General features: G+C 49.3%; 1 protein-coding gene across 5 annotated transcripts in view; it reads left to right on the top strand.

Moving 5' to 3' along the window:
- Positions 1–22,772, top strand: part of RBM44 (RNA binding motif protein 44) — a 43,393-nt gene that overhangs the window by 4,563 nt on the left and 16,058 nt on the right. For 4 of the 5 annotated variants that reach the window (XM_051838258.2, XM_051838259.2, XM_051838260.2 and 1 more), the window contains exons 2-12: positions 7,842–7,932; positions 10,447–12,026; positions 12,290–12,348; positions 14,040–14,216; positions 15,107–15,290; positions 15,382–15,404; positions 15,521–15,605; positions 17,719–17,833; positions 19,499–19,627; positions 21,967–22,046; positions 22,141–22,214. In XM_051838258.2, the coding sequence (XP_051694218.1) occupies positions 7,857–7,932; positions 10,447–12,026; positions 12,290–12,348; positions 14,040–14,216; positions 15,107–15,290; positions 15,382–15,404; positions 15,521–15,605; positions 17,719–17,833; positions 19,499–19,627; positions 21,967–22,046; positions 22,141–22,214 (2,582 nt within the window). In that variant the 5' untranslated portion in view covers positions 7,842–7,856. Of the gene's footprint in view, positions 1–7,841; positions 7,933–10,237; positions 10,364–10,446; positions 12,027–12,289; positions 12,349–14,039; positions 14,217–15,106; positions 15,291–15,381; positions 15,405–15,520; positions 15,606–17,718; positions 17,834–19,498; positions 19,628–21,966; positions 22,047–22,140; positions 22,215–22,772 lie in introns of those variants that run through there. The other variant, XM_051838263.2, reaches the window with a different exon arrangement.

Below are 22,772 nucleotides of genomic sequence, written 5' to 3'. Positions count from 1 at the left end.
GCACAGCTGGCCAGGCTGTCCTGTTCCCCGACAACAGGTTGTGGGTTTACCTGCCACGCCACAATGCCAGCCCCTAGAATTTTTTTAATGTAATTACTCTATGTATTTGTTATATATCTTCACCTTCCTTATCACTCTTTTGTTAAAAAAGGTTTTATTTATTTGAGAAGTAGAGTTACAGAGAGGGAGAGACAGAGAGGAAGGTCATCGTGTGCTGGTTCACTCCCTAAATGGCTACAACAGCTGGAACAGGGCCCATCCGAAGCCAGGAGCTTCTTCCAGGTCTCCCTCATGGGTGCAGGGGCCCAAGCACTTGGGCATCTTCTGCTTTCCCAGGCCACAGCAGAGAGCTGGGTCGGAAGAAGAGCAGCTGGGACTTGAACCAGCACCCATGTAGGATGCTGGTAACGCAGGCAGGGAATTAGCCTACCACACCACAGTGCTAGCCCCAGGAATTTAATTTTTAAATGCTTTTAAATACAGCTCTGTTTTTAAAAAAATCTCATGCAGTTTTGTGCATGACAGTATGTCTTTTCTGTCAAAATCAGTATTAAGGGAATCCACCCTAAGACCGACTTCTATGCAGGGTCTTCAAAAAGTCTATGGGAGTGTGTGTTGTGAAATGCTGTATCGTATGGGAATATGTTGTGAAATGCTGTATCGTACGGGAGTGTGTGTTGTGGAATGCTGTATCGTACGGGAGTGTGTTGTGGAATGCTGTAACGTACGGGAGTGTGTGTTGTGGAATGCTGTATCGTACAGGAGTGTGTGTTGTGGAATGCTGTATCGTACGGGAGTGTGTTGTGGAATGCTGTATCGTGCAGGAGTGTGTGTTGTGGAATGCTGTATCGTACGGGAGTGTGTGTTGTGGAATGCTGTATCGTGCGGGAGTGTGTGTTGTGGAATGCTGTATCGTGCGGGAGTGTGTGTTGTGGAATGCTGTATCGTACGGGAGTGTGTGTTGTGGAATGCTGTATCGTGCGGGAGTGTGTGTTGTGGAATGCTGTATCGTACGGGAGTGTGTGTTGTGGAATGCTGTATCGTACGGGAGTGTGTTGTGGAATGCTATATCGTACGGGAGTGTGTGTTGTGGAATGCTGTATTGTACGGGAGTGTGTGTTGTGGAATGCTGTATCGTGCGGGAGTGTGTGTTGTGGAATGCTGTATCGTGCGGGAGTGTGTGTTGTGGAATGCTGTATCGTACGGGAGTGTGTGTTGTGGAATGCTGTATCGTACGGGAGTGTGTGTTGTGAAATGCTGTATCGTACGGGAGTGTGTTGTGGAATGCTGTATCGTACGGGAGTGTGTTGTGGAATGCTATATCGTACGGGAGTGTGTGTTGTGGAATGCTGTATTGTACGGGAGTGTGTGTTGTGGAATGCTGTATCGTGCGGGAGTGTGTGTTGTGGAATGCTGTATCGTGCGGGAGTGTGTGTTGTGAAATGCTGTATCGTACGGGAGTGTGTGTTGTGGAATGCTGTATCGTATGGGAGTGTGTGTTGTGGAATGCTGTATCTTATGGGAGTGTGTGGTGGAATGCTGTATCGTACGGTGTGGGGAGCAGCCCGGACTGGACTGAGTTACTGGAATTAAGACTTATTCTATGCATCTGCTCTCCCACAATATGGCGCTGGGAGAGAAGTAAACAGCTTCTGCACAGCTGCCTCCAGTTCAACCAATAAACTGTAGGACTTGCTCCTGATTGGAGAGCAGCGTACTCGGCGTGTGGGCAGCCGAGTTAGGATTGGCGGAGGAGGACTATAAAGGAGGAGAGAGACGGCATTCACCAGGAACATCTAAGGGGAACATCTAGCTGAAGGAACACCTGTGCAGCCCCCGAGAAGAGCCGGCCGGCGGTGTGCCGCTCCCCCGCGGAAGTGGGGAATGTGGCCAGGGGGAACCACCCTTCCACGGAGGTGGAAGGGTCGGTAGCCAACCCGGGAAGAACCAGCAGCAAACCCGGGGAGGGCCGAGCAGACAAAAGAACAGCGCAGGGTCCTGTGTCGTTCCTCCGCGAAGAGGGGGAGCGACATAATGGTGCCGTGACTAGGATATGAAGCCTAGGCAGGGTTTAGTGTTGCTCCTCCACGAAGAGGGGGAGCGACATAATGGTGCCGTGACTCGGATAAGGAAACTTAGGAGGGAAGAAACGGGAAGAAGTGGGAAAATACCGGAGAGAGAGACTAGCAAAGAGCCTAGGTGCCAGAAGAAGCTATTGAAAGCCTAGGCATAGACTCGGATATGGACTGTGGGAAAGAAGTTAGGATTGAAAGCGAAAGTGAAAGCTTTCATAGACTCGGATGCGGACTATGGTGGGGAAGCTAGGAGATTGAAAGCGAAAGTGAAACCTGGAGGAGGCTTGGACTCGGATACGGACTGTGGGGAGTAGCCAGGAGAAATGAGAGGAATATTGTTGGAAGAAAACTTAAGGAAACATACCGGGTAGAGAAAAATGTTAGGGAGGATGAAGCCGCGAGTGCAGGCCGAGGCGGAGACATAAGCCACCTTGGAATTCTTCAAGTCACCCTGGGGAGCAAGAGGCGAAGATCTGGAACCAGAGGCAGAGACGTGGGCCGCCAGGTTGGAATTCGCCAGGTTAGTCCGGGGAACTTGGACTGAATGCCGGTGGTGGCGGAAACATTCGCGGAAGCCGCCTCGTGCAGAGAGAGCACGGGGCGTGAATAGATAGGGAACGCCGGGGCTGGCGCGAGGCCGTGGTGCGGGCGCGAAGTGCGTGGAGACTGCGGAGCGTGCGCGCAGAGCCGGGAACCCGCCGGCGGGGCGAGGCGCCGGGAAGCCGCGCAGAGCCGTGAAGCTGCCGCGGGGCGAGGTGCCGAGAAGCAGCCTCGGGGCGGGCGCCGGCAGGGCGAGGCGCCGGGAAGCTGCGGGGATAAGAGAAACAGAAGTTTAGAAGTAAAAGGAGAGAAATAGGAATGCTGAAAGATAGAAGTAAAATGGGAGAAATAGGAATGCCCGGAGATAGAGAAATAGAGAAATAGAAAGGCCTCCCTACAACACTGCAATGTGAGAGCTTGGATTCGGTCTGCCTGATTAAGTGAGGCGATGAGCACCTGCGGGCGGCTAGCAGCTTATGCGCCGCAGGTCACCGAAGACAGGCACGAATTAACATCAGTAAGGCCTCCCCACAATACAGCAATTAGAAGGCTTGGATTCGGTTTGCCTGATTGTTAGGGCTTGTAAGCCCCTGCAGGCAGAGCAGAGCATGCGCTGCAGGGCACCGAACACAGGCACGCATCAGCGCCTAAAAACCTCCTCACAACATGGCGAAGAGAGGACCCGGATTCGGTTTGCCTGATTGATAGGACTTGTAAGAACCTGTGGCAACTCTAGCAAGTAGAGCAGAGTGTGTGCCGCGGGACACCGAAGACAGGCACGTATCAACGCCAAAAAAAATAAAAAGAAAGGGGGATCTGTAGGGAGCAACCCGGACTAGACTAAGTTACTGGAATTAAGACTTATTCTATGCATCTGCTCTCCCACAATATGGCGCTGGGAGAGAAGTAAACAGCTTCCGCACAGCTGCCTCCAGTTCAACCAATAAACAGCAGGACCTGCTCCTGATTGGAGGAGAGCAGTGTACTCGGCGTGTGGGCAGCCGAGTTGGGATTGGCGGAGGAGGACTATAAAGGAGGAGAGAGACGGCATTCACCAGGAACATCTAAGGGGAACATCTAGCTGAAGGAACACCTGTGCAGCCCCCGAGAGAGCCGGCCGGTGGTGTGCCGCTCCCCCGCGGAAGTGGGGAATGTGGCCAGGGGGAACTGCCCTTCCACGGAGGTGGAAGGGATAGTAGCCAACCCGGGAAGAACCAGCAGCAAACCCGGGGAGGGCCGAGCAGACGAAAGAACAGCGCAGGGTCTTGTGTCGTTCCCCCACGAAGACGGGGAGCGACAGTACGGGAGTGTGTGTTGTGGAATGCTGTATCATACGGGAGTGTGTGTTGTGAAATGCTGTATCGTGCGGGAGTGTGTGTTGTGGAATGCTGTATCGTACGGGAGTGTGTGTTGTGAAATGCTGTATCTTATGGCAGTGTGTGTTGTGGAACGCTGTATTGTACAGGAGTGTGTGTTGTGGAATGCTGTATCGTACGGGAGTGTGTGTTGTGGAACGCTGTATCGTACGGGAGTGTGTTGTGGAATGCTGTATCGTACGGGAGTGTGTGTTGTGGAATGCTGTATCGTACGGGAGTGTGTGTTGTGGAATGCTGTATCGTATGGGAGTGTGTGTTGTGGAATGCTGTACCTGGACCCAGTGCATTAAAGTCCTGGCCTGCAGTGCCGGCATCCACGTGGGCACCGGTTCACGTCCCGTCTGCTGCACTTCCGATCCAGCTGCCTGCCTCTGCTCCTGGGAAGGCAGGAGGGGTGGCCCAAGTGCTTGGGCCCCTGCACCCATGTGGGAGACCTGGAAGAAGCTCCTGGCTTCGTTTGCAGCCATTTGGAAGTGAACCAGCAGACAGACGGAAGACCTCTCTGTCTCTACTTCTCTCTCTAACTCTTTCAAATAAATTAAAAAATTTTTAAAAAATACTATAGATTTCACATTTTGTACCAAAATAAAATCATCTTTTAATTCTGTTTTTCAACGACCTTTCAGATCGCGGGTTAAATGAGCGGGAGGCCTTTCCCAGCACAGACTGCATTAGGTCTGTCCCCCCCCCCCCCGCCCCCGCCCCGGCTTCCCCAAATGCCCAGAGTAGGGGTTTCCTAGGATATGGTTCTGGGCTCCAGGGTAGGCGCTGAGTCTCACATCAGGCAAGTCCAGGAGAGGGACTCTGAAACGCGGTTGGTTTGTTCCCATCCCGGTCTCCTCCCCCCGATTTTGGAAGTTGTGTGTGTGTGTGGTTCTATAAAGGCAGGGCTAATCTCTTAAATGACTCAGCGCTTAAATGACTCAGCAATTACAGATTCAGTCATCGCTGAATAATGTCTGCGTGTGGAAGAAGGACTTGTTAAGGAAGGGCATCGCCCCTGAACCTGTAGGTGTAATTGGCAACGGGACAGTCGTTAGAGACTGCTGGTTTCCGGAATGACTGTAACAGCTGGTGTTGCCTCTAGCAGTGTGTGAGTTCGCTTGTTCACGTCTTCAGCAGCACCTAATGCTCTCTGGTAAATAACGTCGTGTTTTTAAAGCCGTTCTGATGAGTGTAAAGTGTATCTTGGTGCGGCACATCTGCGACCCTGCTAGTAATGGTTGAGCACTAAGAGTGGTTCATGTGCCGTGTGTGTGTGAAGAAAACAGCCAGCTTTCTTGCCCCTTTGCACTAGGCATGTGTTTTAACAGTGTGTCAACTTACTTCTGTTTGAAAGGCAGAATAGTGTTTCACGTGCTCATTCGCTCCCCAGACGCCTACAGCAGTCTGGGCTGGGCCAGGCTGAAGCCAGGAGCCTAGGGCTCCATCCAGGCCACCCACGGGCCCCAGGGGCACAGGCACTCAGCAGTTATCTGCTGCCTCCTACGGTGTACATTAGCAGGAGGCTGAAACTGAAGCAGAGCCAAGACTCAGACTCATGCCCTGAGCCCTGGCTTCCGGCGTCCTCAGCCTGTCTTTACTCCTCTGCCGCTCGCCCTGCCCGAGTCACAGGTTCTCTGGGTGACCCGTGAGTCTCCTGTTGGATGCAGGATTGTGGACGCGTTCTGCCAGGCTTTGCTGTCTGCTTTCAGTAGTATTTCTGATGAACAGAAGTGTTTAATTTTACTAAGTAAATTCCTAGAATCTTGTAATTTGTCTGTTTGTCTAACAGACTGTTCTGTCAGTAGCTGAAGATTATAATCATAGAATATATGTGATGACATCATAAAATTAATGGAAAATGAAATTAAAAGGTAAATCTTATTTCTCAGCCCATGAAGTTCAAGACACTTTGATAAGTGCTAATACAGCCGTTTGGTCAATCTCTAAAGAATTAAGGTCCTGAGAATTTACAGTGCCAATGTAATCATCTTTACACTTTTGGCTGAAGAAAAATAGATGCCCTTTAAAGATTTTTTTATTTTAAAAAATTTTTTTGACAGGCAGAGTTATAGAGAGAGACAGAAAGAAAGGTCTTCCATTGGTTCACCCCCCAGATGGCTGCTACGGCAGGCAAACCGTGCTGATCCGATGGCAGGAGCCAGGTGCTTCTCCTGGTCTCCCATGGGGTGCAGGGCCCAAGCACCTGGGCCATCCTCCACTGCACTCCCTGGCCACAGCAGAGAGCTGGCCTGGAAGAGGGACAACCGGGACAGAATCCAGCGCTCCTACCAGGACTGGAACCTGGAGTGCCGGCACTGCAGGCGGAGGATTAGCCTAGTGAGCCGTGGCGCCGGCCTTTAAAGATTTTTTTTTTTTAATTAGGAAACAAAAAGAAGTGAGAGCTTAATCAGGACGAATGATTTCTCATGGAAGTTCGTAGTCTTACTGAGGTGTATTTTACTCATTTCAGTAATTTTTAGTAAAGTTGTCAAATAGTATAACCATCACAAAATAAGTCAGTTTTGGAACATTTTAATTTCCCTACAAAGATCCTTTGTGCCCGTTTACAGTCACTCAGTCACTCTCCCTGACCTGGCCCCAGGCAGCTGCTGACCTGCCCATCTCTAGACTTTGCTTTTCTGGACATTTCACTTAAATGAAATCCTGCAATAGTGATCTCTCCGTCTGGCTTTCATTTAGCTTTTTTTTTTTTTTTAATTTTAACTGATAAGCTTTTTTTTAAAAAAAATTATTTATTTATTTATTTGAAAGGGTTACACAGAGGAGAGGCAGAGAGAGAGAGAGAGAGAGAGAGAGAGAGAGAGGAGTCCTCCATTCAGTGGTTCACTCCCCAGTTGGCTACAATACCCAGAGCTGCACCAATCTGAAGCCAGAAGCCAGGAGCTTCTTCCGGGTCTCCCACGCGGGTGCAGGGGCCCAAGCACTTGGGCCATCCTGCAGTGCTTTCCCAGGCCACAGCAGAGAGCTGGATCAGAAGTGGAGCAGCTGGGTCTTGAACCAGCGCCCATATGGGATGCCTGTGCTTCAGACCAGGGCATTAACCTGCTGCACCACAGCACCAGCCCCATTTAGCTTGTTTTTGAGCTTAATTCATGAAGTAATGTGTCAGTAGTGTGTTCCTTTTTATTACAGAAAGCAATCCATTGTATGGCTATGTCATGATGATTTTAACATTTTTTGATTTATTTGTTCATTTGAAAAGCAGAGTGAGAGAGACAGAGGTCTTCCATCACCTGGCTCACACCCCACATGTCTGCAGTGGCTGGGACCACACACTAGCTCTGCTTTTGCTTTTCTTAATGTTCCTTGGAAATTAAAAACAAATACATCTTATGACCAGCATTGTGGTGCAGTGATTTAAGCCACCATCTGCCGTGCCAGCGTCCCATCTCACGGCTCTGGTTCAAGTCCCAGCTGCTCTGCTTCTGACCCAGCTGCCTGCTGGTGTGCTGGGAAGACAGCTGAAGGTGGCCCAGGTGCCGGAGTCCTGCCACTCATGTGGGATACGTGGATGGAGGGCCTGGCTCAACCCTGGCTAATGTGGCCATTTGGAAAGTGAATGGTAGATGGAATCAATCCACGCCCCTCCCCTGCCACCTCCATCCCTCTCTCCCTTTCATATAAATAAAACAAATCTTTAAAAAAAAAAAAAAAGACTGCCTTATCCTTTGTATAACTGTCATTCATGCTTTTAAAAGGGTTACTCAATGTTCTATCAGTTTTGTTGTTTATTAGCCCTCTGTTGTTAGGTATCTACAACTATTTTGTCAAATTCTTCTTATATTTCTGTTATTTTTTAAATCTAATGCCAAATACCATTAGTTTAATGTTTATTCCTTTTTAGAATCCATATCCTTGGATGATGCAGGCCCCTGCCGTGACGGAGACGGCTTCCGGTAACGGCTCTCACCGCAGCGGAGGAGCCCTCCAGAGAGGTGAGGGCCCGGCCAGCCTCCCTGGCGTTGGGTGGGCAGGTGTAAGAGGTGCTGCCGACATCTCCCTCCAGTGTGGCTGCTTTCAAAGCCTTTCCCCTAGTGCCGTGCCGAGCGCAGCGTGTGTAATTTAACCTCCGCCAGTGGCTGGATGGGCGAGGGTGCTCCCGGCACCTCCGCCAGTGGCTGGATGGGCGAGGGTGCTCCCGGCACCTCCGCCAGTGGCTGGATGGGCGAGGGTGCTCCCGGCACCTCCGCCAGTGGCTGGATGGGCGAGGGTGCTCCCGGCACCTCCGCCAGTGGCTGGATGGGTGAGGGTGCTCCCGGCAGGATCAGCCCGAGAAAGGGAAGTTGGGGGAAGAGGAAGTGAGCAGCTGCCAACAGGCGCAGGATGCCTTCGAGTCCTGCATGGAAAGCGGGCAGGTTGGTCTGCTGGCCAACAGGATGCATATGGCAGACACGTGTGCGTGTCTGTGAACAGCAAGAGCGCAGGGAGCAGTGCTGCTGAACTATGTGCTGATGAATACGCGCGGCCCAAACCATTAAGAGATAATTTTAGATTAGAACAAAAGTCCCACCCTGCATTGTTCATGAGACACATCTAAAACAGCAAAGTTTAAAACTATAGCAGGTATTCAGGGTGAAACCGGTTAGGCCCCCACCTGCAGTGCCAGCATCCCAACGGGCCGGCGCTGGTTCAGTCCCGGCTGCTCTGCTTCAGTCAGCACTAATGTGCCTGGGAAGCAGTAGGGATGGCCTGAGTGCGTGGCCGTCTCCACGTGGGAGACCTTAACGAGGCTCCAGGGGCCGGCGCTGTGACGCAGTGGGTTAGGGCCCTGGCCTGCAGCGCCAGCATCCCATATGGGTGCTGGCTCTAGTCCCGGCTGCTCCTCTTCCAATCTAGCTCTGCTGTGGCCTGGGAAGGCCATAGAGGATGGCCCGGGTTCTTGGGCCCCTGCACCCACGTGGGAGATCCAGAAGCTCCTGGCTTCGGATCAGCACAGCTCTGGCCATTGCGGCCATCTGAGGAGTGAACCAGCGGATGGAAGACCCCTCCCTCCCTTCCTCCCCACCTCTCTCTCTCTCTCTGCCTCTCTCTGTGACTGTCTTTCAAATAAATAAAAAATAAATCTTTAAAAAAAAAAGAAGCTCCAAGCTGTGGCCATTTGGGGAGTGAACCAGCAGGTGGAAGATTCTCTCTATATGTGATTTCTGCCTTTCAAATAAACAAATAAAATCCTCATAACAAAAATAGCATGTAATCAGTACTAAAACTATTCCGGGGTTCGGGGTCAGCTGGGAGTAGGCAGGCTGGATCCGAAGCAGGGCAGCCAGGTCTCTGACCAGCACTCTGGGATGCTGGTGCCACCTGACAGCTGGGTACAGGATCGCGACATAAACTGCTTTCAGCTCTGGTCTTAGTAAATATTTTTGAGCTCTCGTCCTCTCACTAGCATTTCAGTTGGCGGCCCCGTCTCTTCCGTGCGGAGCTGTTCTAACAGCTTCTTCAGTTCCACTCCTGCACTCTGGTCTTCACTGTCCTCCCCGAAGCCTTCCTTCTGCTGTTGCCAGGGCTGCGTGAGACTCGGTCCCAGGCACTGGGCCCCCTTCCAGGGCAAGAGCCATGCTCCTAGCGCACTGTGAAGTCCTCTCAGCTCACAGCCCCTCTGACTTCCGGGAGCTCTTTCACCCAGACAAGCTGGCTTACAGTTTCCTGAAAATGCTGTCTTCACGCCTACTGTTGGGTTAGTTTAAAATATTTTTATCTGTCTGTTTCAAAAACTTGTTAAATGTTTTCTCTGAGGCTGCTGCTTCCCAAACATACCTGTACATCAGCACAATTCTGCCAGGACTTTTCTTGTACTTTGTGACACTTCTGTGTACGTCTGACCTTTAGGAAAGCCAGCAGCATTTGAGAGCGGCACCTATGTCCTCTTCCCCTTTGTTTTTTATAAGAAAAAAGCTGCTGATTAGACCTCTGCAAATGGAGTCAGTAGAAAACTCATCGTCACTGGAAGAATCCAGGGAAAATCTTGGCTACTATCTTGGGCTGGACGGCTGCAAGAAAATCCTACGGAATGTGTGGCTCGGACAACAGAGATTTTTTCCTCATAGCTGGCGAGACTGGAAGTCGGAGCTCAGAGTGGCAGCCTGGGGAAGTTCTGGGGGGTCTCTCCCGCCTTGTGGATGGCTGTCTTTTTCTGTGTCCTCCCTCACTAGAGAGAGGGAGCAGGCTGTCTCGTGACTTACTGAGTACTGACCCTATCCAGACAGTTGTGACCTCATCAAATCTAACTGCTTCCTCCAGATACCGTCACATTGTGGGTGAGGCCTTCCACATGGAGTTTTGGGGGAACGCAGTTCAGTTGATAGTAGCCACCATACGGGACAGCTTTTATGGACAATGTGAAAAGTGCTCCTGTGCTGAGTGTAGGTCAGCTCACGTCTGAGTCTTTTCTAGTGTTTAGATTCTAAAATGCTACTACTGTTAACACCCTGTTCCTTTTTTAAAATCAGATAGACCGTCTAATACCAAGAAAGAAGATGTATCACCATCCTGCAGAGGCTGTAATGAAGTCAAACCAACTTTTCCTGGCGATGACTGGGGTTCCTCGGCGCTAGAGCAAAGAACTAATGACAGAGAAATCAGCAGTGTTGACAAAACAGGTTTAGCGGAGCTGTCTTTGTCAGGGAGTCAAGTTACTAATGTGGCAAGTACTTACTCTCAGTCAAGTGAGCTTGAAGACAGCGTTGAATGTAGGTATTTGAATGAAACATACTCTGTACACCTTTCAGAGTCAAAACTAAAGAATGAAAGTCTTGTTCATTTAAATTTACAATTAGATCCTGAAATACAGAAAGAAGAAGAGATGTTTTTTGATATTTTGGAGCATCAAGGTGACAAGACTGCAGGCTTAGAAAGAATCTGTGAGATTCCAAAAGATGACTGTAAAGCAACTGCTGCAGACACGCCGAAGCGCGACAATGATGAGGACTCGCAGCAGGAGTATCACAGTGCGGAAGAGCAGGAGTACGTAAGTAGCTGCTTACCCTCTGACAGGAGCAAGACGTTGAGTGTGTCCACTCCGGAAGCGGTTGAATTAGGAAATTCGGGCTGTGAAGGTAAACGTGCGAGCAGTCTAGAAGATAACCGTGTCAGGTGGGAAGGTGGCTCTGTTATCTCTCTGGATTCGTGGGACATTTACGATGGAGCAGAGTCACCTCGTGTCTCCAGGTCTCGGGGTTCTGTTGCGGGGAAGGAGCATCAGGACCCGGAGCGTGGGGGGAGTGGGGAGCGAGGGGCCAGCTTGTTGTACCACACGGCGCCGGACGACACTGTGCCAAGAAGCAGTTCTCTGGGAAACCACGCGTCTCCATCTCCCAGGGCCTTCATGACTCCCCAGAAAGCATTAAAAGCTAAAATTTATACTGAAAAGGTGAAATCTCAAATTACTGAAAGTAAAGATTTTTGTGGAAGCACAACTGCTGAGAACAAAATACTACAGCACCTTGAAGGTTCCAGCATGTTGCCCAAGAACACAGCTTTGGCAGCACTGCTGCAGCCCTGTGGAGACTGTGCAGCCCCCTGGAGTCCGGGGCTGGATGCTTCAGGCGTTTCTGCCTGTGCATACTCACAGTATCCAAGTATCCAGAGCACCCCAGACCCGGCCTTGGGCTTTGCTGTTCCGCCGCCAAGGCTGGCGGTCAGAGATCATCAGGCACTGAAAGCGGGTGGCTTGCTGACAGTTGCTGGCGGCAGCACCGTGAAGCAGCCGTGCTTCTATGGTGTGGCAGACGCTCGCCCTGAGTCCGCGACAAGTGCAGCAAGGTGTGTCGTCAGAGTTCATCAGGCAGTGGACGTCAGCGCTGACTTCAGAGCTCGTTTCACAGCCAGCAGGGCTACGAGCGCGAGAGCGTCTGTAGTGTCAGCGTCAACCAACACGGAGATAACGATGATGAATAAAAGGCGGCCTGCCGGAAGTGCGAGTGAGAAACAGAGGAGTGTGGCCTGCAACACAGACTGGCCGGACGGCGAGGACGCGCGGGGGCCTGCGCCGGAAGCATCGGGAGCGTCTGATGGACATGTGCTAAGCGAGGTAAACTTAGCAGGATTGATGATACAGTGTTATTCGACTTTAATAGAGAGCATATGCTAATGTAATGATTTTGGTTTGAGGAATTATATTGAGGCTTTGGTGAGATGCTGGATGAAGGAGGGGGGTGGGTCCGTGGCCACCGGTTCTGTTCTTGTGGCGGCTGTTGCCACAAAGTTCATCAGAGGCAGAGTTTTACATTTTACCAGATAGAACATGCATTGCTTGTCATATATTCATAATTTAATTTTAAATCTTGTTTTAAGGATTCTCAGGAACTAAGAAAAACATCTGATACCACAGACTTAAAGAACCATCCTGAGAGGTATGTCAGCAATATACACTGCGGATGTACGAGGGAAAAACTCAGAATGGCATTTGCTTTCTGTGTGGCGTCCATGACCCAGTAGAATCACAGCTAAATGGGATTTTTTAATGATTTATTTTATTTATTTGAAAGGCAGAGTTAGAGAGAGAGACAGAGAGAAAGGTCTTCCAAACACTGGTTCACTCCCCAAATGGCCACAACAGCTGGACCTGGACCGATCCGGAGCCAGGAGCCAGGAGCCTCTTCCAGGTCTCCCACGTGGGTGCAGGGGCCCAAGCACTGGGCCATCTTCTGCTGCTTTCTCAGGCCAGAGCAGAGAGCTGCACTGAAGAGGAGCAGCCGGGACTAGAACCAGAGCCCATGTGGGATGCTGGTGCCACACGCCGCCACTTTTCCGCTGCGCCTCAGCACCGGTCCCTCTAAACAAGATTTTAAGAAATCATCTACTTCAGCCATTTGCTTGCAGATAAAATGATACTGAAGTAATAGAGGCTATTCAAGCTCTGCTCACTGACGTTCCGTGCCAGGAGCTCCTTCAGAAACTCGGGGCGGCTCAGCTGCTCCGCTCCAGCCCACGCTGGCTCAGTTTCCCCTTTCATCTGTCTCTGTGGGTGAACACAGAACAGTACCTGTGACAATGCACGTGAAGAAGAGGAAGCTCCACTGCCTGGAGCACTTTCACTCATTCTGTAGTCTGCTTTGCATTTGTTACATACCCTCATAACCAACAGTGAAGAACCAGGATGCAGAGAGAAAGCAGGGCAATGTGTAGGCAGCCAGGTTGCTTCTGCGCTCTGAGTCGTTTGCTTCCTCCTTCATTCTTGTAATGAGTTTGATCTGATATACCAGCCACATGAAATTAAGTGCAAGAGTTGTAACTGTGGCAGTGGCATTATGGGAAGACCTGCAAACATAAGCTTTTTTGGTATGATAGTGCAGCAAAATATTGGCTTATATTAAAGACTTTTAATTGCTAAGGAAAATGTGGATTATGTATGATAATATAATTGAGAACAGTCTTCAGGGGATGGCGCTGTGATGTAGCGGTAAAACCACCACCTCCAGTGCGAGCATCCCATATGGGCGCCGGTTCAAGTCCCAGCTGCTCCACTTCGATCCAGCTCCCTGCTAATGGCCTGGGAAAGCAGTAGAAGGTGGCCCAAGTGCGTGGGCCCCTGCACCCACCTAGAAGACCCGGGAGAATCTCTGGCTCCTGGCACAGCCCTGGCTGTTGCAGCCAATTGGGGAATGAGCCAGCAGATGGAAGACCTCTCCCCCGCCCCCTGCCTCTCCTTCTCTCTCTATGTAACTCTGACTTTCAAATAAATGAATAAATCTTTAAAAAAAATAAAGAGCAGTTTTCATTCACAATGCCATTAACTTTTAAAAACTCTTGGCCAGAGCTTCATTTAGGTTGGAGAAAAACCCACTGATCTGGGTGAGTGGAGTTATGCCTTGAATTACAGGCCTTTTGGGGGTGGAGCAGGAGAATGTCTGCGTTTGAGAGCGACTCAGAAGCAGCATCCTAGCTGTGAGCTTCGGAGTTCTTGTTGTCAGCAGCTGTGTGCTCCTAGAGCTCTCCGTCCTGCGACAGGGCAACGTAAGGAGCTGTAGATCTGTTTCTACAGGTAGGTTGTTACTACAGGAGAATGTGTGGAATCCTAGCTGATCCTGTCTTCGTCTTACAGGGGGCTCCAGGCTGCTGCGGACGCGGAGGGAGGTGGGCCGTCTGTGTGCTGTCGGAGGCTGCTGCAGCGGGCCAGGGACGCAGAGCTGCACCTGCTGAGCGCTCGCTACCAGCTGTGTCAGCGCCACGGTTGTGATCTCTACAGACTTGTGACGGAAAACAGAGAAGGGCTGAACAGGTGCTTACTGACCTTCCATCTGTGTGCTCCCAGACGTTCTCACTGCTTCCAGTTTATTCTGGGAAATTTCTCTAATTTTCTTTATAGAAAGGCACAGTAAGGGGTAGAGTGTAGCTGGGTCTGCCAGCTGGCCTGAGGTGACGGGCTGTAGAAAGTGACACATAAAGTGCAGGAGGACAAGTCTGGGCTGATGAGTCCAGTAAAAAAATGTGTGATTTGAAGTTTCTTCATAAATTCCAAGTTAACCAAAGGGTTTTGTCTGACATTCTATGACATTGTCTAAGACTTGTAGAAAATTGCCTGTATTTCCCCTAGAAAGATACATCTTTTTTTTTATTTTTTTTTTTTTTTTTTTTTTTTTTTTTTTTTTTTTTTTTTTTTTTTTTTTTTTGACAGGCAGAGTGGACAGTGAGAGAGAGAGACAGAGAGAAAGGTCTTCCTTTGCCGTTGGTTCACCCTCCAATGGCCGCCGCGGCCGGCGCGCTGCGGCCGGCGCACCGCGCTGATCCGATGGCAGGAGCCAGGAGTCAGGTGCTTTTCCTGGTCTCCCATGGGGTGCAGGGCCCAAGCACCTGGGCCATCCTCCACTGCACTCCCGGGCCACAGCAGAGGGCTGGCCTGGAAGAGGGGCAACCGGGACAGAATCCGGCGCCCCGACCGGGACTAGAACCCGGTGTGCCGGCGCCGCTAGGCGGAGGATTAGCCTAGTGAGCCGCGGCGCCGGCCCGAAAGATACATCTATGGCTCATTTTTCTTTTACTAATCGTTTAAAATTTTTAAAAACTTAATTATTTGGTAGAATTAGAACTAAGTGTAATAGTAAAATGTTAGTGCCAAATGGATGGCTTGGGCCTAAATAACTTCGTTTTGTAAACTTAACTTTTGAGCAGGAATCTGTCAAGTAATTCTGCTAAGAAGGAATTAGGATCAGCCCTACTGTCTGTTTTGGGAGCCTTGAGAGTTAGATACGAGAGTCTGAAAGAAAAAATACATAAGGGGATTCCACTGGAAGAGCTGCCGCCGCTGGCAATGGAGTCGAAATTATTATCTACCTTCTCTGCCTTCGCCTCCAGGGTACGTACGTATGTCCTAGGAATTAAAATTTTACTTAATTCAGACAGAAAACCATTGAAACAAAGATTTTGCTTTCTTTTTCTCTTTCCAGTTAATGAAAGAAGAACCACATGTGTAAGTTATAATTTAATTTAAAATTTATTAGATCTTAAAAATTAATTCATTTAGTTAACTTTAAATTTCCTGTTTTTAGACATGAATAAGCCTTAATGGAATGTTTATCTGCTTAGTTTTTCAGGAGCAGATTCTGAACTAGATAATCAGAGTGCGTGTGAGGTTGACATGTCTTCAGGCCTAAAAAAGACGCCGTCTCAAGTGAGATGCTTTAACGCTCGTTAGTGTAACCTCAGTTTCACAGCTGAAGTAGACGTGATGTTGAGGACCTTGCCCCGCTTTCCCTGCCTGGGTAGTGTGGACTGTCTGTCACTGTCACTGCAGGGATAGACTGAGTCGAGGGAGCGGGGTGGTCTAGGTCCTGTTCTACATGTTAGCGTTCTGTGTTGAGTCAGGTGACCTTGTAATTTGTCATCAGAACTAGGAGACTTGAGTGTGAAAGAGAATAATGTTAGGGGCTGGCGCTGTGGTGCAGCAGGTTAACACCCTGGCCTGAAGTGCCGGCATCCCATGTGGGCGCTGGTTCAAGTCCCGGCTGCTCCTCTTCCAATCCAACTCTCTGCTATGGCCTGGGAAAGCAGTGGAAGATGGAAGAAAGTCCTTGGGCCCCTGCACCCACTGGGAGACCCGGAAGAAGCTCCTGGCTTTGGATCAACACAGCTCTGGCCATTGTGGCCAATTGGGGAATGAACCATCAGATGGAAGACACTTCCCTCCCTCCCTCCCTCCCTCCCTCTCTCTCTCTTTCTCTCTCTCTCTCTCTCTCTCTCTCTCTGCCTCTCCTCTCTCTCTGCAACTCTGACTTTCAAATAAATAAATAAATCTTTAAATAAAAGAGAGAGAGAATAATGTTAAAAATTTTCTGTGGCAGCAGGTATAGATCTGGTCTGTCCTGGGCACATCACGATACGTTGCCACATTCATGTATTTTTTTTTTTTGGTTTATTTTGCTTTTACAGATTATAAGCATTTTAAATTTATTTTTTATTTTTCATTCAATTTATTTGGAAGGCAGAGAGACAGACCTTCCATCTGCTTATTTCACTCCCCAAGTGCCTGCAACAGCCTGACCAGAGCCAGGAGCCAGAACCTAGTCCAGGCCTCCTCTGAGTGGCAGGGACCCCGTGTTTCATCACCGGCGCCTCCCAGGGAGTGCACTAGCAGGCAGCTAATCAGAAGCAGAGGGGCTGGCGCTCAGGCATCGTGACCCGAGATGCCAGCACTGCAGGTGGCGCCCTACCTGCTGGCACCCACCCTGCACCATCGTGTTCAGCCAGTGCAGCTGAAACGAGCGTCTCCCATTGTCGACTCTGGTTAAACATTTAATTATCTACAAAGAATTAAAAGACTCAGATTGCTGCATCCTCATTTCTTACACAGTGGACTGAAGCACTGTGTGTTTAACGACAGATGTTGTTCTCCTGGATGTTTTCTCATTGTAACAGCAGTGGTGTGACTTGATTAGCTGAGAAAAACAAACTTTTCTAAAATTATATTATATAAATTTAATTTTTATAATTTAGTTTTGAATATACAAGGCAATATGTATTTTAAGTTTGGGTGACATTTTAATACTTCTCTTATTAAGTGGTTATACATGAAATCCAGTGCAGTTTACTGTAGTGTTTCTGAATTTCAGCTATTCATGTGTTGTCTTCAGAATTTGTTAGTTACTTTGTGTTTTTCTTTAAATGATTATCCTTTTTAAGTACATTTAAGTGTAAAGGATAGTTCACTATCACATCTGGGAAACTTTATTTTCCAACAGAAAAGCTGTAAGCATACACTAAGTTAAATGTATAAATGTGAAAGGTTAATATGGTAAATATTTGTACATATCTCTGAAATCCCGTGTGTGTGCGCCACAGTAGTGTTAGCACACAGCCACCGTACATGGACGGGCTCAACTCCTGACTCTTGGTAACCGTGACACAGAGCAGCGGTCACAGGTCACGTCAGGGCTGTTTTCCCACTTGTGACGTCAAGTTGCTGTGAGTGCCAGAGAGTGCCCGGGTGGAGTGCTCCCACACGGGCAGGGCGCCCGGGAGGAGTGCTCCCGCACAGGCAGGGCGCCCAGGAGGAGTGCTCCCACACGGGCAAGGTGCAGCAGGAGTGCTCCCACACGGGCAGGGTGCAGCAGGAGTGCTCCCACACGGGCAGGGCGCCCGGGAGGAGTGCTCCCACATGGGCAGGGCGCCCAGGAGGAGTGCTCCCGCTCGGGCAGGGCGCCCGGGAGGTGTGCTCCCGCACGGGCAGGGTGCAGTAGTAGTTCGTCCCTGTCTGCTGTTGTCATGTTTGTTATCTTCATCCTCAGGTGTCTCTGTTGCCTGACAGTAGTCATCCTAAACAAGATACATCACCCAGTAAAGATGGCTTGAAAAATGGTGACATAAATGTAGACTTCAGTCAACTGAAACTTGATGACAGAGGTCAGTATAAAAAAGTATTGTGTAATTATCACAAAGCAGGTAAGGTCTAAAATGTCCGGTGTTAATTCCTCAAATCAGAATAAATATGTTTATACACCTTAGGAAGGAGGGGATTAAATGATTTTTTAAACTGCAGTTACTTGAACAGCAGAGATAGAGACATCTCCTATCCTCTGGTTCACTCCTCAAATGCTGCCACAGCCCGGGCTGGGCCAGGTCAAAGCCAGGAGCCCGGAACCCGGTCTGAGTCTCCCATGTGGGTGGCAGGGACACAGCCACCGGAGCCGTCACCGCTGCCTCCCAGGGTGCACGTGAGCAGGGAGCTGGGTGAAGCAGAGACAGGGCTTGAACCCAGGCCCTCCAGGACGGGAGCCCAGTTGTGTCTGGAGCACTGCACCAAATGCCCAGCCCTAAAATTGAATATTTTAATTGGCTAAATAGCATTATTGTGGTTAGGACTGTTTATACGTTCTTGTTCTATTTGACATCTTTAAGGTCATCTAATACAGCTGATAGCCCCAATTAATAATATGGACTTTGTAGCTCTGATTCATGTCCAACAGGGAAAGTTTCTTAGATCTGTAAATTGTGTACAATTTTTTAGTTTTACTTTTTCCCTCTAGGAAAAAATGCTGTCATTCTAAAGAAGTCATTAATATTAACAAAATTAAAAGATACAGCACTTTTGTCTTTAAAAATTATTTATTTGTTTGAATGTCAGAAGTACACAGTGAGAGGGAGAGACAGAAAGGGAGATCCTCCATCCACTGGTTCACTCCCCAGATGACCACAGTGCTGGGGCTGGGGCTGGGGTTGGGCCAGGAGCTGGGAGCTTCTGCCGAGTCTCCCACGTGGGTGGCAGAGGCCCAAGCACTTGGGCCATCTTGTGCTGCTTTCCCAGGCCACAGCAGGGGGCTGGATGGGAAGTGGAGCAGCCGGGACGTGAACTGACGCCCACATGGGATGCTGGCACCTCGGGCAGCAGCGTTACCTGCTGCATCACAGCACCAGCCACCAGCCTAACAACAGCTCCTCCCTCCCTCCCTCCCTCCTTCCTTTCCCCTCCCTCCCTCCCTCCCTTCCTCCCTTCCCCTCCTTCCCTCCCTCCCTCCGTCCGTCCCTCCCTCCCTTCCCCTCCCTCCCTTCCCCTCCTTCCCTCCCTCCGTCCCTCCCTCCCTCCCTTCCCCTCCTTCCCTCCCTCCGTCCCTCCCTCCCTCCCTTCCCCTCCTTCCCTCCCTCCCTCTCTCCTTTCCCCTCCCTCCGTCCCTCCGTCCCTCCATCCCTCCCTCCCTCCCTGCCTGCCTCCCTCCCTCGTTGTTTGAAAAGCTGCTGAGCACTTCGTAGTCCCCTTGCAGCTGCTGACCGTTGTCCTGTGTGTGAAGGCAGTGATGTCTTGTCTTAGTAAGGGGCAGCTCGGTAACTGAAAAGTAAGGTGTTCAGTAAGTTGCAAGTCTAAAGGAAGCAAATCACTACGGCTTAAAGAACTTCCTTTTCAAGGACGGCTACAAATCTCCTTTCAGAGAATCTTGGCATTTGTTCTCCTATTTTGCTAATACTCACCGTATGAGTTTAAAAACACTAGCTGTCGTCATCCTGAATCATCCGTGTTTTCCAGTGACTTAGACACCGTGTGTGACTCACAGCCCATTGTGTTGAATTTCGTAGACTGCAGACGTTACCAAGAAGTAAGTGACAACTGGTTTGATGCTAAAGAGAACCTCACAGGAGCTGACTTCTCAGGAATACAAGAAAACCAAGTAGAACAGGAGCAGTGGAATCCGAAATTCACACCAGGTTGGTGTTTTTTTTTTTGTTTTGTTTTTGTTTTTTTTTTTTTACAGGCAGAGTGGACAGAGAGAGACAAAGAGAAAGGTCCTCCCTTGCGGTTGGTTCACCCTCCAGTGGCCACCGCAGTTGGTGCACCGCACTGATCCGATGGCAGGAGCCAGGAGCTTTTCCTGGTCTCCCATGGGGTGCAGGGCCCAAGCACTTGGGCCATCCTCCACTGCACTCCGGGCCACAGCAGAGAGCTGGCCTGGAAGAGGGGCAACCGGGACAGAATCCAGCACCCCAACCAGGACTAGAACCCGGGGTGCCGGCGCCGCAAGGCAGAGGATTAGCCTACTGAGCCGCAGCACCAGCCCACTCTTGTATATATTTCTATATATTTCATACACGTATGAAATTTAAAATAAATAGCATCAGATCATTCTACTATAATCTGTTTTTCTTTCCATGCATGGTTTTTCTCCGTTTTGCTATGTGCTGTATGTTTTGCCGACTTCATCTGTTTTGACTGCTTTCCCACACTCACATATCAGCTCGGTGAGATCGGGGGTTTGGTACACGTGGGTTTTATTCACTGCCTGTCTCCAGTACCAGGCGCAGTGTTCCGCCCACAAGGTATTCGGTAGTATTCTGTATTGAATTAGTGGAAGATGAGGTCACAGGTAGAATCTGTCTCTTATTCTTACTCCTCTTTGCTACTATGAAGGTATTTCAAAAAGTTCATGGAAACTGGAACTAAAAGATAAGTTTATTCTGGTGCAAAAATATTTTGAAATCCGTGCATGAGGGAGTCTTTAGACAGTTTGTGAAAACGCAGATGAAGAAGCTGTGCTGGATTTCACATCTGTGCACTGTAACCCTTACTCCTTCCTCACTCTGATGTAAAGTATGTTGTAAATAATTTCACTGTTTTATCCATGGGATGTGTTGCATCCAAATGATAACAAATGCCTGAAGAAGGTTCCGTGTTGTTACGTAGAGGGGAGGGACTGAGCCTGAACCCCGTCACCTCTGCTTCGCAGGTTTGTGACGTGGACTCCGTCTGTGAATGAGAGAGCAGCCACCTCGGGGTGCGAGCTGATGTGCGTGGCACTGAGCACACTGCCTGAGGCTGGGCAGTGGTCAGAGGGTGTCAGCACTCTCAGCATTATTTAATAAAAGTATTTACCAGCCTCATTATGTAAGAACTATAAAACATAAATAAAAGCTCACTGAGAATAATCAGATACTTGTGTACCCCACTATGTGCCAGGTATAAGACTGTGTAACGATTGGAATCTCAATTCAGTGGCTGCGTTTTGATTTCAGACCAGCTTGGCTTCACAATATTGACCACGAAAATTTAGTCTAAGAATTCCAAGTTTTTTGTCAAACCGGAAAAAAATGCATATCTTTGGGGTCAGTGCTGTGGTGCAGCCAGTTAAGTCACCACGTGTGATGCTGGCATCTCACGTGAGCGCTGGTTCCAGTCCCGGCTGCTCCACTTCCAGTCCAGCTCCCTACCAGTGTGCCTGGGAGAGCAGCGGAAGATGGCCTCCATGCTGGGACCCCTGCACGCACGTGGGAGACCTGGAAGTAATTCCAGGACCTCGGCCTTGGCCTGGCCCTGACCTGGCCCAGCCCCCGCCATTATTGCCTTTTGGGGATTGAACCAGTGAATGGAAGATCTCTATATATATCTCATCCTCTCTCTGTAACTCTGCCTTTCAAATAGATAAAGAAATCTTTAAAAAAAAAAAGAAAGAAAAAGAAAAATTTTATTGGCAGGCCTAGTGTTTGTTGTTTCCAGAATCACGTTGTGTCGCTCAAGGGGCCTCCCCCTCTTTTTTATGTGCCCTTACTAACAGCACAGGCAGTTTTCCTGCTATCCGTGGTCGTCTGATGTAAAGATTCTCTTGGTGTGATGTTTCCCCTGCAAGGAGTTTGCGTAAAGAAGCTCTCAGAGCGCGAGCTGCAGCCAGCATCAACACAGGGACGTGCGTGCTGTGTGTCGCCGAATGCATCCGCATTCCAGATAGTACTTTTCTGAAGCAGGGACAGACGAAAGACACTCTCTTAGTTACGATGTGATAGATCATGCTGTTGAGATGGACGGATCTTGGTCTACAAGAGACTTGCTGGGGACAGTGTTTGGTGCACTGGTTAAAAGGCTTCATGTCAGCCTCTTTATTTTTAAGATGAATTGATTAAGGCCCAGAAACCTTAACGCCGTATTCCAGGCTCCTGGTCCTCAGTCTGGTGCTGGTAGCTCCATAGTAAGGTTTGTCATAGTCTTCATATTTTCTCTTAAAATATGAATGTAATTATGACCATTTCTGTTGTATATTATATATTCCTGCAAGCAGAATTGAAAAATGTTGAGCCCTCGGGAAAAGACAAAGGGTTTCTGATACATGTCGGCGGTCTCTGCCCTTCGGTGTCTGAGGTACGCCACGGCTTCTCTTTTTGAGCTTCACTTTTAAATTTTGAAGTTTCATTGTGTTTTTTTTAAACTTTCACAAACATTTCTCTTCATTTAGGCTGATTTAAGGTCTCATTTTCAGAAATACCAAGTTTCTGCAATTTCAATTGATGATTCTTCATCTAATTACAGGTACGATTCCCAAATCCAGCAGAGGTGCATCCCTGTGCGTCCCCGGGTGAGGGAGGCAGGGCCACTCCCTCAACGGCTTCCCGGGCCAGCAGAGAGACACAGCTCGGTGCAGCCGGCCTTCACGCGCTGTTCTCGATCGGATCTTTGTTCCAGAACATTTTTAACTTGTCAGTGGAATAGTAGAGCTGTACTGAGTTCTGGTCTCGCATGCCCTTCATAGGGGAAGGAAGCCCGTGAGGTCAGAGAACGGGCTGTGGAACAGACGTCTGTGGGTCCGTGAAGTGATGTGGGAAGTAGCAGTCCTTGGAGGGCACCACTGTGAGACTGGTGTGAGCTAAGTGTGCAAGGCACTGGGAATAAAGCTGGCACGCAGGAAGTTCTCAGAAAAGGATAGTTTGTATTTTAATTACTTTCAGTTGGTGGTTTTTATTTTTTAGGTAAATAACTACATCACTTACATACAGTCACTTCTGATATGGATGTTGCTACTTTCCTTTTGTGACATTACCAGGTCACTCAGAAGTATCAAAGAGCAATGGGGATGGCAAAATGTCATTA

This window comes from Oryctolagus cuniculus, chromosome 3 (genome assembly GCF_964237555.1).
Source record: "Oryctolagus cuniculus chromosome 3, mOryCun1.1, whole genome shotgun sequence".
Lineage (NCBI taxonomy): Eukaryota > Metazoa > Chordata > Mammalia > Lagomorpha > Leporidae > Oryctolagus > Oryctolagus cuniculus.
This window is presented reverse-complemented; position numbering and strand designations above follow the sequence as displayed.